Source organism: Phalaenopsis equestris, unplaced genomic scaffold (assembly GCF_001263595.1).
Source record: "Phalaenopsis equestris unplaced genomic scaffold, ASM126359v1 Scaffold232291, whole genome shotgun sequence".
NCBI lineage: Eukaryota > Viridiplantae > Streptophyta > Magnoliopsida > Asparagales > Orchidaceae > Phalaenopsis > Phalaenopsis equestris.
The window spans coordinates 80814-97247 of NW_018250259.1; the positions used below are offsets into that span (position 1 = coordinate 80814).

General features: G+C 34.2%; 1 protein-coding gene across 1 annotated transcript; it reads left to right on the top strand.

The window, feature by feature from the left end:
- The first annotated feature begins 12660 nt into the window (after nt 1–12660).
- Nucleotides 12661–14690, top strand: LOC110038235 (F-box protein At5g46170-like). Its single transcript, XM_020743004.1, has one exon. It carries the CDS (start codon nt 13021–13023, stop codon nt 14209–14211), a length of 1191 nt encoding a protein of 396 aa, XP_020598663.1. The 5' UTR covers nt 12661–13020; the 3' UTR covers nt 14212–14690.
- Nucleotides 14691–16434: the final 1744 nt, after the last annotated feature.

The window sequence follows — 16434 nt, forward strand, 5'->3', positions numbered from 1 at the left end:
TATATATATATATATATATAACCAATGAAAACGAAAATTATTAATAATTAATTTTTAATTGTGCCACATGGATATATTCTATGAATTTGCTAAAATGAATGGCAAAGAAGCCTTCAGTTTATGAAACAACAAACCGGACAAGAAAGATCAAAAAAGGCTTCAACTTTGTTCATAAAAAGATAATAAAATCCGAACTAGTTGGGCGGCAAGAACTTTGCCGTTCTTTTGTCTCTTAATATTGATTATTTAGGATGGTTTGTTGTGAAAAAGACCCTCGCATTTTAATAAATTATAGCCTTCCATTGCCATGCGTGGCGTTTCAATCACTTTGGCGTGAAGATTTTTCAGTATTTACATGTTTATTTATAAACTTTATAGTTTATATTTATAACATTTAAATTTTTATCATCACATCAAGATTATCACTATAAAAACTTTTAGAAAGTGAGATATGTGTTTTTCATATATAGATAAATATTTAAATGTTAAAAAAAAAAGTTATAGGTTTAAGATATATGAATATATCGAAGTTATGTTGTATGTATGTGTTGAATCTAAATATGTCTGTTCATGCCCAAAGGGTAGAGCCTAGTGATCGAGGGGGAGAGAGAGGATGATAGAAGACTAAGCGGGAGAGAAAGGATGAGAGAAGACTAAGCGGGAGAGAAAGGAGATAGATACATTATTACCTTGTTAAAGAGGGTGGTATAGGTTACTTTGGGTATTTAACCTATCAATTATTTTGCCTATCCAATTATGTTGCCCAACAAATTGAAAGTCAGGCTAAATTCGCCAGCTAGTGGTCGTCAGGCTGCTATCAGTAGGCTTTTTGTGTTCCGAGATACTTGTAGGCCATTTCTGGGTGTACATATTAAATTTCTCGATTGTTTTGCTCCTTGACTATGACAGCTGCAATAAGGACAAGAAAAGTAAAAAAAAACATGATTACATGAATCACTAAGGTTACTCTCTGTTTAGGAGCTCTTTGTGCTTCGTTATCGTTGAGACATGTTATTTGGTGTTTTGCATCGTATCCTTTGCGGAGCTTGGAGCTACTAGGTATGGAACCATCACCAGAGCTTATCCATGTCGAGTTTAAAGATAGGCTTTTTGTGTTTGGTGTTGATGGTAGATTGTGGGACCGACCGAACAATCTTGGCGTCGCGACCAATCATTTTTATTTGACTGAATGGCTTACAGGATTGGCCGAACAATCTTGGTCTCTCAGCCAACCGCTTTTATTTGGCTGAAAAGCTTGCGGGATCGACCGGACAATCACGGTGTCTTAACCAACCGCTTTTATTTACCCGAGTGGCATATATGATCGACCATATGATCTGGGCATCTCAGTCTACCTCTTTTCTCTGACCGGATGACTTATGACGCAACCGGTATATCTTTGGGGTATTAAAGCCAAGTTCTAACCCTTCACTCTTGTTGGTCCTGGTTGCTCGGGGCTTTGTCTTAGGTTGGGTTTCTTTTCTGTGGGAGGAGGTCACCCAGACTCCTCCCCATGATAATTGTCGTCGTACCTTTCGCGAAGCTTGTCGCGCAGGGAAGCATCTCTGAATTTTTACCCGATCTAAGTTGTTGGACTTGAGCTTGTGGTGAGGAAAGTGTGGGTCTGACCCACACTGAACATCTAAAGATTATGGAACCTCTATGTTTATGGGTGATTAAATAGAAGGTTCTATAATAAAAAAGGAGTTGACTATACTTGCTCAAGAAAAAAATGAGCAAGTACGCCAACGAAGGAATGATAGTTTATCCCACGAGGGACATTGACACACTACCAATGTATGAAGGCAAAACCTCCTGATCAAAATGGAGAGAAGAACTATTTCCCCAGCGGAGTCGCCAGAAATTGTCGAGCTCCTTAATTTAATTTTTGAAAATAATAAAGTGTTCAATTTAATATAAACATAATTTTGATTTGTTAAAATAGTATTTTTGGAAAATGAGACCAAAAGACCTCACATATTTAATAGTTTAAATAATCGAGCATCGCACCACAAACAATGCTCCTATCCCGAGGAATGGACACATTTCTTGTTAGCATGGCTTGATTACATAAACTAAAAAATTTATTACATTCGATTGGTCTGCGAACATTTTTATATGTTGGCCGACAAGTTTCTCTTCTAATAACAGGATTAGATAAGGTTTAGATTACCTGGGTTCTTTAGTTCCCTATAGAGGCATACCTCTATAGTTAATTTCATCTTAAATGACCGAAGTCATTTAAGAAAACTCCTTATAATGATCATAGGTATTTGTCTTCAAGATTTTAAAGTTTAGTTTTCAAGGTTGACATGAAAAATCAAATGGAAGTGGATCAAACAGGAGCAATTATTCTATGAATCCAAAGGAAAGAAAGAGTATGAGATATCACAATCTCGAAGAGAACGTCGATGACTTCCCAAACTATCTTATGGTTTAGTTTCAATTTGAAGGTGATATTATTTGATGTTTCATCCTGCTATTTTTATTACTTTGTGTTTACATCTGCACGATATCTAATCATGCAAATAGTCTGGAAGATAAGAGGGTTTATGTCATATTAGGGTTTATATTGCACAACATGATTGTGCAAAAGTCTGAAGATAAAGTGAGGATTTATGCCGCACTAGGTAGACAACCTCGAAATACCATGACTTGTTGTTTAAACTAGGAAAGGTTTAGCTAATGGAAACCTCATTTGCTCTCTTAAAGATGTTTTTCAGTGTGTTGTGACCTCGTCGTGCTACCCACAAAGTCTGCTTCAAGCTCCTCGTTGTAGTGGTAGCTCCATGATTTGCAATTTATATGTCGTGTTTTGTTATTGTTAAGTTTTATTATTGGAGTATTTTGGGGGGGAATTTTAATTTAAGTTAAGCGACACCGGTCAAGGTTCCACAGTTTCGTCGTCACGAAATCACTATTTTTTTTTTGAATTTACTTAATCTAAACGAGTTGTTAAGCTCATTTAGATCGAAGAATTTTCATTAGCAACTGTAGGATACCACATCCGAGAAATTCTCGTAAATTCAAAAGAAGTAGATTAAGTGTGTTTAAAAGAGTTTAAAGGTATACTAATTTTATTTTGAAAGTATATTTTTTTTGCAGGTAAAGTATGCATAACAAAGTAAAGCGACAGTAAAATAAAGTAATAAAATTGCAATAAATAAACTACAATTGCATACTGGCGCTCTTGTTACTGCATGATTAGTATCATAAACATAGTATAATCACAAGAAATTTAAATAAATCACAAAAAAACCCCAATATAAAGAACCATTCGTAGAAAACAAGAGCAAGTAAGGTAAAACTCGACGTAACCTATGAAAGACCGAGATTGAGTGTAAGAACTTAGTAAATGTGGGGCTCAAAGCTAGGTTGTGTGCATCATTATCCAACTTTGATAGAAATCGTCTACCTAACAGTCTAAGGAGGGCAATTTCTAACCTCGATTCAAGTTGTTAACCCGCGGACCTTTATAAGTTTTCATCAAAATTCTTTAGTTTTTATGAATATAGAATTTAATTTGGCAAACAAAAGTAATCATGTCACAAAAAGGATTGTGATTATCTTATATTGTAGGTATTTTGTAAAGCGGAATGGTCCACTGGCTGATCACCCTAATCAGGTTAGGACTACCGATAACCTAAGAATGCTAGGGGCAACTCTCGCCAAAAGTTGTTAAATAGTATCATCGGTTTTATCCCCTCTCCTTGTAGAGAATCCTCAAGCTTGGAGAAACTATTCCAAATCCCACTTTGTATCCCTCGCTTAACATATATGAGCAATATCATCATCGACCTTGCCACCTAGACCTCTGACTTACACTAGTTGATGATCCATATGTGGCAAAAATATCCACAGTTGCTCACAAGGATTTAAATACCTTATCCAAGACTCAAATCATTGAGCATTAGGTTATAAATGCAAAATAAGTAGTGTAGAGTATTTTATTGGAATGGTGAATTAACGGGTCCCGAATCATATCTTGGTGGGTCCCTAAAGTTTTGAGGATGATTTTCTTCAACAAATTATAATAAGTTAATATGTCCTCCAAAATGTTCAGAATCTTGCAAAGATACTCAGGGCATAACCCTAAACAACTTTAGAATTCCCTGACTCATTCTGAGTTCATTTGTTTTTATTACATTATTGAATTGATCATCCCTAGTTAAATTAAGGTTTAGTGTTAGTGCTTTAACTTTTTTCTTAGTGAACTTTAATGTGTTAATTTTCCCATGAGTGACATACCTTAAAATTATCTACTTTATATATACATTTCATGCTTATTTTTTATGATATTGCGCTTTAAGAAAATATATTTTGCATATTTTTGTTTCAGGTGCAGAAAACGGAGTTTATAGGAAAAGAATTGAAAATGAAAGCAAAATGGAGTTATCACAGTGGCGCCTAAGTACCAGAGATCGAACGTGATTGGCGCATAGGCGTCAGAAACGATTACCTCTTTTATTCAATTAATTTGTCCTAATATTGAAGAGGTGTCTGAAGCAATCCTTGATGATTTTCAGAGCTTGACATATAGGGAAGTTCAAATGAAAAATGGGTGTGTTAGGAATGTTAGAGAGTGCGAGAGAGTGTTAGAATGTGATGGAGTGATTAGGGTAGATCCCCATTAGAGTGGGTGGCTACCACAAGAGTGTTGTAAGTCTTATAAGAGTCTATTAGAGTTAAGGAAGTCAGGGAACTTCAAAGGATTGCTTGGGGAAGAGTTTGAGATAAGTATTTGTATTTTTTTTTTTAAGTTTTGTGTTGTGAACTCAAGTTTAAATATAAATCATATTTTGTTTTGTTATTCCTAGGAATTCTAAGTAGTTTTCATTTCTTTCTCCTTACAATAATAAGTAATCAGTTGGAGGATTTAATTAGTTTAGAACTTCTTATTCTTAAAATTGTGATGGTATTTTCACCGGTTCTTCATTTACTTTGCAAATTGGCTACTTGTAATGTTAAAATCTGTTGCGAAACATAATGACCCGAGAGGGTTATGATTTCACCCAACTAGTGAGTATCACACTAACCTTACGAGAAGGACAATCACAATCTAAAGAGAGTGCAAATAGATAGAGAAATAAGTTTTGATGGCTGTAGAATTGGTGTTTCTAGGATGACAAGCTAGATCCTTTACCAATTTAGTCTAAGATTGGAACCTGAAGTTCCTGGTAGGTCCTATAGAGAGAGCACAATGGGTAATCTAGAGGTGAGAGGCTAGAATCTACTCAACACTATCATACACTAAGGAACTTACTTTAGATTAACTAATGTTCTTTATGCACTCGAGAGATGTTAATGAATAGTTATGCTCCTATTTGTCACAATACATCACTTAAACCTTTAAACGTTTTGATTCTGATATAGATTATAAACTCATTGCAAGGGGAAAAATTCCTTTCATAATTAGAACTCTCTTTTACATTTAGCATAGTTTAGAATTTCCGCATTCACATTTAATTTTAAACAGAACTTGCTGGAATTTAGTAGCTTTACTTTGCATATGATTTTGATATTAAATTTTCTAGATTAATTTTTGAGTTTAAGTAAAATTTTAACTAAAAGTATTAAAATAATTACAGATTCCCTGTGGGATCGATACTGGGGTATTAATAGAAGACTTTAAATTACTTGAAACGATACATATACTTACGAGTACCTCTAGTATAAAAACTATTATTCTAAACTTTATAACATTTTATTTATTTACAGTAGCCGCTAAATATAAATTGGGTCAAGTTTTTTCATATTTTGAAATATAAAAATCTCCGTAATTGCGGGTCGAGATAAGCTTTGGGCGTCGTTGTCGGGGAAGCAACGAAGTTTTTTTAGACTTAAAAATTTTATTTAAACTGTGGAATTATTTTAAAAAAATTGTAGTGTTGTTTAAAATATTTTAAGAACATATTTTCAAAACCCAAAAAAATTGAAAAACCAAAATTATAAAAATAATTATATATATATATAACTTTCACATTTGCATGCGTAGTTCAGAATCTGAAGGTTTAATACCTTACGATTCTGAGTTAGAATAATTGATTAGCAAATTAGAAAACAAAAATAACTTCACATTTTGCAAGAAATGGCTAACACATCACATAATAATATTGATATTCAAACTGTTGAAAATAAACATCATCATGTACAAAAAACTTTAAGGGGCTATGCAAACTCTACAACAAATGAAATCACTTAAGCATACAAAATCCTGTTGTAGTAGCTAACTCATTTGAACTTAAACATGTTATTATCCAACTGATACAAAACAATCAGTTTAGGGGAACACCATCTAAGGATCCAAATTTGCACCTTGCAAGTTTTCTAGAACTATGTGCTACATTTAAGTACGATGGTGTATCAAATGATGTCGTTAGGCTTAGACTTTTTCCTTTTTCCTTAAGGGATAAAGCTAAGATGTGGTTAAATTCTTCAGCACCCGAATCTATTATAACTTGGAGGGATTTAGCACAAAAATTCTTAGCTAAGTATTTTCTACCTTCAAAAACTGCTAAGCTTAGAAATGATATTATTTCATTTACCTAGTATGAATGTGAGTCAATATATGAAGCTTGGGAAGATTTAAAGAACTCCTCAGAATGTGTCTACACATGTTTTACCAGACTAGTTAATTATTCAAACATTTTATAATGGGTTAGTAGGATCCCTTAGATCTACTATAGATGTTGCGGCTGGTATAGATGTTGCGGCTGGGCGGCTGGAGGTTCATTAATGTCAAAACCATTTGATGAAGTTTATGCATTAATTGAAGAGATGGGTACTAACAATTTTTAATGGCCATCTGAAAGGGTAAATCCTAAAAAAGTAACAAATATTCATGATAATGATGTTATTTCTATTCTGACATCCAGGAAGTATACCATTTTGGTATGAACTTTTCTCAAACACCTCATGTGATTGAAGAAAATTTATTAGGATAAATGATTGATTATTAACCATCATTAGAGACTTTAAATGCAATTAACAATAGACCCAATAACTCATATTCTAACTATTACAATCCAGGTTGGAAAAATCACCCCAACTTCAACTTGAATAATAATTATGGTGATGGAAATCAACAATGAAGGAACATTCAAGCAAACCCATTAGGAAATTGGAACAACCAGAGAAATACTAACTATAGACCTTCTTATCCTCCTGTCTTTAATAACCAATAATTTAAGGAAAAGAAGTTGTTTATAGAAGAAGTGGTGTTACAGATGGGTAATCAATTACAAATTCAGAGTGTTGTAGTTAGAAAAATTGAGAATTAACTGGGACAAATTGCTAATACACTTAGCAATAAGCCTTAGGGGACACTTCTTAATAATACTGAAATAAAACTAAAAGACGAAAACAAAGAATAAGAACAAGTTAAAGGTGTCCAACTCAGAAGTGTAAAGGAATTAAATGTTGGAATTTAGAAAGAGATTGAAGTTGACATAGAAATTGTAGAAACTGAAAAAGCTGAAGAAATTGTTCCTAAGGATGTGGAAAAACTAGTCTCTCCAAATAAGATTAATTTAGAAAGACCACCACCTCCTTTTCCTCAGAGACTTAGCAACAAAAAATGGATCAACAATTTTCAAAGTTTTCTAAGATATTTAAGAAACTTACAATCAATATTTCTTTTGTTGAAGCCTTGGAACAAATACCAAGTTATGCTAAATTTATGAAAGAGATTTTAAACAAAAAGAGAAAATTTGATGATTATGAAACTGTTGCACTAAGCAAAGAATGTAGAGCAATAATTTAGAAAAAGCTTCCTAAAAAACTCAAGGATCCTGGTAGCTTCATTATACCTTATGCAATTGGAGAAAATTTTTGAGGAAAAGCTTTATGTGATTTAAGAGCTAGCATTAACCTCATGTCATTCTCTATATTCTGAAAGTTAGGTTTATGAGATATTTCTCTCACTATTATAACTCTTTAGTTAACTGATCGATCTATCACTTATCCTAAAAGGGTTATAGAGGACGTATTAGAGAAAGTGGATAAATTTATCTTCCCTGTGGATTTCATTGCGTTAGATATGGAGGAAGATACATAAATTTTTATTATTATTAGAAGACATTTCCTTGCCACTAGACGAGCAATGATAGATGTGCAGAAACGAGAGTTAACGATGAGAGTTAATGACCAAGAAGTTACATTTAACGTGCTCAAATCTATTAAATATCCAGCTAAAGGAAAAGACGATAAATGTTATAGAATAAATATTATTGATTATTTGATTATTCATCATTTCCAAGAAATAAGTGAAGTTATAAAAAATCAAAAAGAACATGAGGATGAAAGTGAAATTGAGTTGCAAGATGAATCAAATGAGATAAATACTAAGGATTCCAATTATGTTCAGGAAAAATTTGAGATTTTGGACACTATTGAAAATAGTAAACCTTCGATCCCTTTAATTGAAAAACCTTCTGAACTTAAGATGAAAGTGCTCCAAAAGCATTTAAAGTTCGCATTTCTAGGGAATTCATCAACATTCCTTGTTATAATATCCTCAGATTTAATTGAAGATTGAGAAGAAAAATTAATGGAGACTTTGAAAATTATAATAAAGCTTTTGGATGGACATTAGTTGATATGGAAGGAATCAGTCCTCAATCTGTATGCACAGAATTTTAATAGAAGATGACCATATGTCTAGGGCAGATCATCAAAGAAGATTGAATCCTTTCATGAAAGATGTTGCAAATAAAGAAAATTTAAAGTGGTTGGATGCTTGAATTGTTTATCTTATTTCTGAAAGTGCTTGGGTTAGTCATATTCACTATATTCCTAAGAAAGGGGGAGTGACAGTAACAGTTAACAAATGGAATGAATTAATTCAAATAAGCCAAGTCACCGAGTGGCGTATCTATATTGATTATAAAAAATTAAACCTTACCACTATGAGAGATCACTTTCCTCTACCTTTACTGGATCAAATGTTGGATAGACTAGCTGGACACTGATATTTCTGCTTTTTGGATGGATATTCTGGATACCACAAATTCTCATTACTCCTGAGGATCAGGATAAGACTACATTTACAAGACATTACAGGACTTTTGCTTTTAGAAGAATGTCCTTTAGTTTATGTAATGCACCTGCAATTTTTTAAAGGTGCATGATGTCTATTTTCTGCGATTTAATTGAAAAAGGAATTGAAGTTTTTATGGACAATTTCTCAGTCTTTGGAACCTCTTTTGATTCATGTTTAGATCATTTTGCCAAGGTTTTTAAACAATGTGAAGAAATAAATTTAGTTTTTAACTGGAAGAAATGTCAATTTATGGTCGCAGAAGGAATCATTTTAGGATATAATATTTTTGAAAATGAAATGAAAGTTTATTTAGCAAAAATTCAAGTTATTGCTGAACTACCCCACCTACCACGATTAGGGGAGTAAGAAGTTTTTTAGGACATGCTGGATTCTACAAGTGTTAAATTAAAAACTTTTCAAAAATCTCTAAGACTTTGTGTCATCTTTTAGAAAAAGATACAACATTTGATTTCAATGAGGAATGCCTAAATGTCTTCAAATTATTAAAGGATTAATCACTGCACCTATTATTGTTTCACTCAACTGGAAAAAATCTTTTGAATTGATGTGTGATACAAGTGATTAAGCTATTGAGGTTGTATTAGGACAAAAATAAGATAAGATTTTAAAGTTATATATTATGCATGTAAGACTCTCAATGAAGCACAACTTAATTACACTACTAATAAAAAAAAGCCAATGATCATCTTTTTTTTTCCTGATTTTTTTATCCCCTCATTTTTTAGAAATCTGTACAACTAAATATATTTTGTGACAAGTCTCCATAAAACTTTATTTTTTTTCACTTAATGTTTACATTAATTTCTTAAATATTTAGTTCACTAAATTCATTGAACACAAAGAATCATAAAGGATTAATAAGGGCTGAGGTTATAGATTGAGAATTCTTAGTAATAATTGAGCATGTACAAGGCTAAATTATGGCTCATTACAAGTTTACCAAGTCCTATTAAAATTTATGAATGCCCATAAATCAAGTTAATTTTAAATCATTTTTATTTTAAAGCAAAGTACTCCACATTTTGAAAAACTCAAGTTAGTCTATTTTAGTTAACATTTTATATTACGTTTTATAAGTTTTTTGTTACTTAAAATAAAATATGTATGGATATGAAGCATAATTTTTCTAAATATATTATTATATTGTAATTTTTTATCTGTCTGCTTGATTGCATTCTTACAAAAATAAAAATATTCATATTATAAGGCCTAATCTTCATGTGACAATTTGGTGTCTTGATGATATGGCATTTATTTGCACAACTCCAATCCTAAATCAGTAATTACTACTAAGAGCTTAAAAAAATCTAGACAGTTTGCACAATAATGAATGTTTGACGTCAAACCATGCTAACATGCTATTGACAATAAGGAGAACCCATTATTGATCAGGTTCAACCCCAAACAATTAGAGTTGATACTATGTGACCGTGAAGATGACTGATCAATATAATTCATGGTAAATGAACCTTTACTTAGTTTAGGGGTTTATCAAAAACATTTTTTATGTTGTTGGTGTATATCAGATAAGCGTCTGCATGAATATCTTGGAAATCCATTAAACAAAAGGAACAAAGTTTCATAGTTCAATGGGACCTGCAAAAGGAAGACCAAAAGCTCACGGGTGGAAAGCCAAGGGTCATTAGAAGACTAAAAGTCGAGCATCATAACATTAAACATTCATTGATGGAGTATCTTAACAATTGTCTAACTAAGACAACCCCTTTTAAGCTTGGGTTGAAGGCAGATCGAGTGAAAGCGGTCCGAGCCACCAAAGCTTATTAGACCGAGCGAAAGCATCAATTCATCTCTTATCAAAAAGGGATAATTCAACATCACCAACCAGCTCACATGCGCTCCTAAGATACCTCACAAGGGGTTGAGAACGGGTCCTAAACAGAGCATCTCGAAGAGTCTCTCTTGCCGATGACTTAGCTATCTATCAGATTATGGTGATTTACTATCTGTCAGGTAGCTTAGTCTTACTCTGTCGACAAGAGTTTCTCTTCATGGGATTAAATGTAGACAACCAATTCAGTACAACTGATAGAGTCAAGTAAAGTTGACCGCCCAAAGACCCTCAGAGCCCAATACACAAACACATTTCAACACAGATCCTGACGAACCATGACCGATTAAGTTCGGCCAACCAAGTCAGAAAATTGTCGAACCAAAGTCTCATCTATGTAAAATGCCTATATTGCCCTGTACAACCCCCACTAAAGTAAATATATTAATGTAACTTCATATATTGTTCATCCTTTCTACATAAATTGAAGATTATTCCATGAATAAAAAGTTATACACATTTCTCAAATTATTGTGTTTTTCTCTCACTATCTCTCTCTCTCTCTCTCGTCTTACACTTATTTCTTGGATATGTTTCATGGACAAATTTGAATCCAACATTTAAATTTATTGCAACTAAGTATCAATTTTTTTTAGTACTTTGCATTTTTCTAGTTTGTTCAATATTTGAACTCATTTTTAGCAAGTTTGAGTTTTAGTTCTATTCCAAGAATCATTTTGATATTGCTCCTTGTATCAATTTGTTTGTTTAATCAAGTAAAATAAAAGTATATACACGAATAAGATTTTAATTTGCATATATGGAATAAATTTTTTAATGTAAATATTATTTTTAATAGACAAAATAAGCAAAAAAACATTTGCTTTATATATAACTTAATATGATATATATGAGGTATGCATATTTAAATATATTTTAAAAATTCTAAGATTACCATACATATAATTAAGTGTATAAAAAATTTAAATATATTTAAATATTTAAAGCATAACATAATTTTACTTTTCTTATAATTTAAGCAAGTGTATATACAGTATACAAAAATATTACCATACATATAGTTTAATATTTGTCTCATTTAGAAAAAAAAAAATTAAATATAAAATATTATAGATAGATATATTAAATACTTTGAAATTTTCTTATATTATTTAAAAATAGGGGTATTTACATACATGCCACACAGTTCTTATGTATTTACATATCAATCATCTAAACTTTATCTTTTGCACTTATTCCACTCAAATCATTCATATGGCATACAAAATATCATTAGTTTTAAGTTATACAAATAAAATATACCTTTCAATATATGGACAAGATGACATATATATTAATATTAAAGTATAGGGGTCCCATATGTAAATACATTAGAATTGAATAGTATGTATCTAAGGGTATGTCTGGACAGCTGCAGCTTATTGAATATTCTACTGATTAGCTGATTAAAAATAATATGTTGATAAGTTAGGTGCGTTGAATATTAGAAATTTTTGATTTTTTTGGAAAAGCCAGACTGCTGCAAGAAAGCTGTCACCGCACCTATATAGGTGCGGTGAGAAAACTCTGCTTTCAGCATTTTCAAAACGCATAAGCTGTCAAAACGTAATTTACCCAAACACTCCAAAATGTCACCGCACCAAATAAACTGCCCCAAACATACTCTAAATTTTATTTAAATCGATCTTTTAATTTAAAAATCACCTGGATATTTGATTTGTAAATAGTAATGTGTCATCTGGTGTGTGTGTAATTATCCCAAATATGTATCGATATTTTAAGAGTGACGTCGAGGAAGATGGCAATCACGCGTTTTCAACTCTCGGTTTTGGAAGACAGAAGAGAAGCAATTCCAGAGAGCTCTTAAAACCCTAGGTTTTGCTATGTGCTCTCGAACCCTCCATCTTCTCTCCTCTGCTGTCGTCTTTCTTGTTACCCGGGACGATCTCCTACTTCTTCGTGTAGCTGTGAGTTAGATTGATTAGGATAAGGATTTGTCCTTTGTTTCCCGCCATCGTACCGCTCATCTCCTTCGCGGAATCGTCACGGAAACGGCGGATATTGTTTTCTAGGGCTTATTTCATTCTCCTCGCTTCTGTTCTCGCTTCATGGTTTTCTAGCTTGATTTGTGCTTTTGTTTTCTGATAAAATGTCGAGTGTGACGCCGGATCTACTGGAGCGGTGGGTCGGCGATGGTTTAGCCGCGTCGGCGGCGGTGGAGGAGGAACAAGGGATAGACCACTTTGATCGGTTGCCGGATTCGATCCTTCTAGTTATCTTCAACCAGATCAGCGACGTGAAGGCGCTTGGCCGCTGCTATGTCGTCTCCCGACGCTTCCACTCGCTGATACCCCTTGTCGACACCGTTTCTGTCCGCATCGACTGCGTTATCTCCGACGATCTTTCTACGTTGTCTGCTTCATCTTGTTCTTCAGCTGCAGCAGAGAAGACCCGCAGCATCCTTTCCCACTTCGCACGCGTTGTTCTTGGTGGCATTGTGCGCCCCATCTACGCCCTCGGTCAGATCCTCTCCTCTTCATCATCCAAGCGCCTTTCCTATGCCGAATCTTCCTTTTCTGAAGTTTCCCACTACTCGCCATCCGAGGTTCTGAAGAACTTTAAAGAGATTCGACGCCTCCGGATTGAACTCCCTGCGGGCGAGCTGGGAGTCAATGATGGGGTACTTCTCAAGTGGAAGGCTAGCTTCGGATCTACCATCAACAGCTGCGTTATTCTTGGCGCCTCCTCTGTGCTTTCCTCGTCATCCACGTCCCCTCCCACACAATTAGGGAGCCGTAGCCCCTCTTCTGATCTCTGTGGTGGAGAAGACAACGCTAGCATCCCTGAATCTTTTTACACCAATGGAGGCCTCAAGCTTAGAGTGGTGTGGACTATCAGCTCCCTGATTGCTGCCAGTGCCCGTCACTACCTGCTCCAGCCCATTGTCAGGGATCATAAGACATTGGAGTTTTTGGATCTCACCGATGCAGATGGCCAAGGGGTGCTGAGCATGAATAGACGGCAGCTGCAGGAGCTAACAATGAACCCGGTTTCTGCTTCAGGTTCATCGCAGAGGACCTTAATGCCTGCACTTAGCATGAGGCTATGGTATGAGCCACAGCTCGAGATTCCTTGTGGGATGATGCTTAAGGGGGCTACATTGGTTGTGATACAGCCCAGTGAAGAGAAGTCCAGAGAAATGGTGGCTGGTGGAAGTTGCAATAGTGATGTGTTGTCTGATTTATCTTGGGTTTTGAATGCATTTCAGGAACCATACTGTAGTGCGGCAAGGTTGTTGATGGAAAAGAGGCCATATTGTCTTGAGATGAATTCCTTCTAAAATGCTATCAAGGATCCATGAGAAGCACCTTGGAGGTAATCGATTTTCTTGACAACTGAACTGTAAAATCAATTGAAGATTCATAAAAAGGGCAATATTGTTGTTAATTAAATTTAAGAAGCCGCATGCAGAGTTTTGTTTCTAAGCTACTTTATTTACTTTGTACTGTTAGTGTGTGATAGTTCTTCTGACAAGTAAATGGAAAATCATGAACAAGTATCTAGGAAAGGTGCAGCTCACCACGACCTTTTCGGTGCAGTTCGTGTTAGGGTGTTAAGCACTAACTAGTGTACCTACTGCACATAGGGACGGGGTAGGCCATCTGTGGGCAGACCAGTCTTTGTGCCAGAACTATGTTTATTTGAAGAGAAACGCAGTATGAAATCTGTTTGCTTCATCATTTATCTGGTCTACCTTTCACAGCTTAGTTCTGTAAATTGTTTCTTTTTTCTTCATGTGCTAAAGTTATAGGGTATGAAATATGCAATTTTTAAATTTTGGTATTGTTTTTTTCTTTTTAATTGTCTCATATGTGTTTTTCTCAGTGGGCATGAACATTAATAATTTCAACGTACGACCCTGCAACTGCAATAGCTTTTTTCTTGGTTGTGCAATTAGTAATTTTTTAAATATAATTGATTTATTACCATTTTTATTTTTGGGGTTCTAGTTGTTCATTATGTCAGTTTTGGGAGCTTATGACTCTTTAATAATTTCAACGTACGACCCTGCAATAGCTTTTTTCTTGGTTGTACAATTAGTAATTTTTTTTTAATATAATTGATTTATTACAATTTTTATTTTTGGGGTTCTAGCTGTTCATTATGTCAGTTTTGGGAGCTTATGACTCTTCATCTGTGTTGGATAATGAAAGATATGATCTTTTTAGATATTCCGATTTCACGATCCATGCACTTTGTGGGGAAGTATTTCAATGAGAAATTGTGATTAAAGCAGTTGTACGGTTTGTTAGAAAAATGTTGGTATTCAATTGTTTTTATTATTAGGGGAGGTGGATGCTACACTCGATCCACCTTGAAATATGTGCTCTGCATGCATAAATTATTTGAGATATGTTAGTACTTTTGCAGAACATATTGATTTTCAGGCATCTTTTCTTTAAGTAGAGTGTAGAGCTTGACATTTGTAATCTTTCAAACCTCTATTGTAATATATGATTGTGTTGATACAATTTAATAAGTTCATTTGCCAATCACAAACACAAATACGATGACTTGAATACGATGAAATGATGGCATGAAATAATTGGGGAATGTGCCATACAATATGTTGTGGATATAATTTTATATATAATGAATTATTAATATAAAATATATAATTTCTTTTGTGAAGTATGACTCATATACCAGATAAGAGACAGATGCTGGAACGGAGCGGAAGCATTTGTCCAATTGAAGGGGTTTCGTTAATTGGGTTGGGTGTGCGCGGGCTTTGCCCCCACGGTCCGGTACAGGGTAATTTTGTAATTACATATTGTACACTAGGGTTATATATATGTTGTATTTGTAACCCTAAGGGGATGCACTGTTTTTAAGAAATCAAAAGAAGCCACCGTTCATTGCTTTTGAGGACATTGTCGAATCTCGTTAAATCCTTATGTTTGTTCTTGATTGTTCAGTCGATTCTTATATTTTTTTGCCTAATTTATCTACAATTGATATCAGAGCAAGGTTTTAGGGCAGAGGAGTTTGGCGCAGGAAGGAAGAAAAAGAACGCTCGGTCACGACTTAGACGAAGATCGCGAGTGGTGCGGCTTGGCTTTGGCTCGAGATAAAGAAGATCACGGGAAGAGCGAGTTGAGATGGCTATGTTCGATGCAAGGTTTGAAGTGTTGAAGTATGATGAAATCAATAACTTCGGATTTTGGCAAACAAGGGCGCAATAAGGGATCTTGAAGGCTTTTCGGCCAACAAAACCAAATACTATAGCGGATGAAGATTCGAAAGAATTGCAACAACGAGCAACATGAACCATACGTTTATGTCTGATAGAAGAGGTGTATCACGTAATGAATCTAAAATCTTCAGGAGAAGTATGAAATAAATTGGAAACTCGGTTTATGTCCAAATCCCTAATGAATAAATTGTATATAAAATAAAGGGTGTATGAACTGAAGATGCAAGAAGGTTTTGATCTGATGCAGCATATGAATGTCTTCAATCAAATAATCACAAATTTAACACGACTTGTTGTGAATATTGA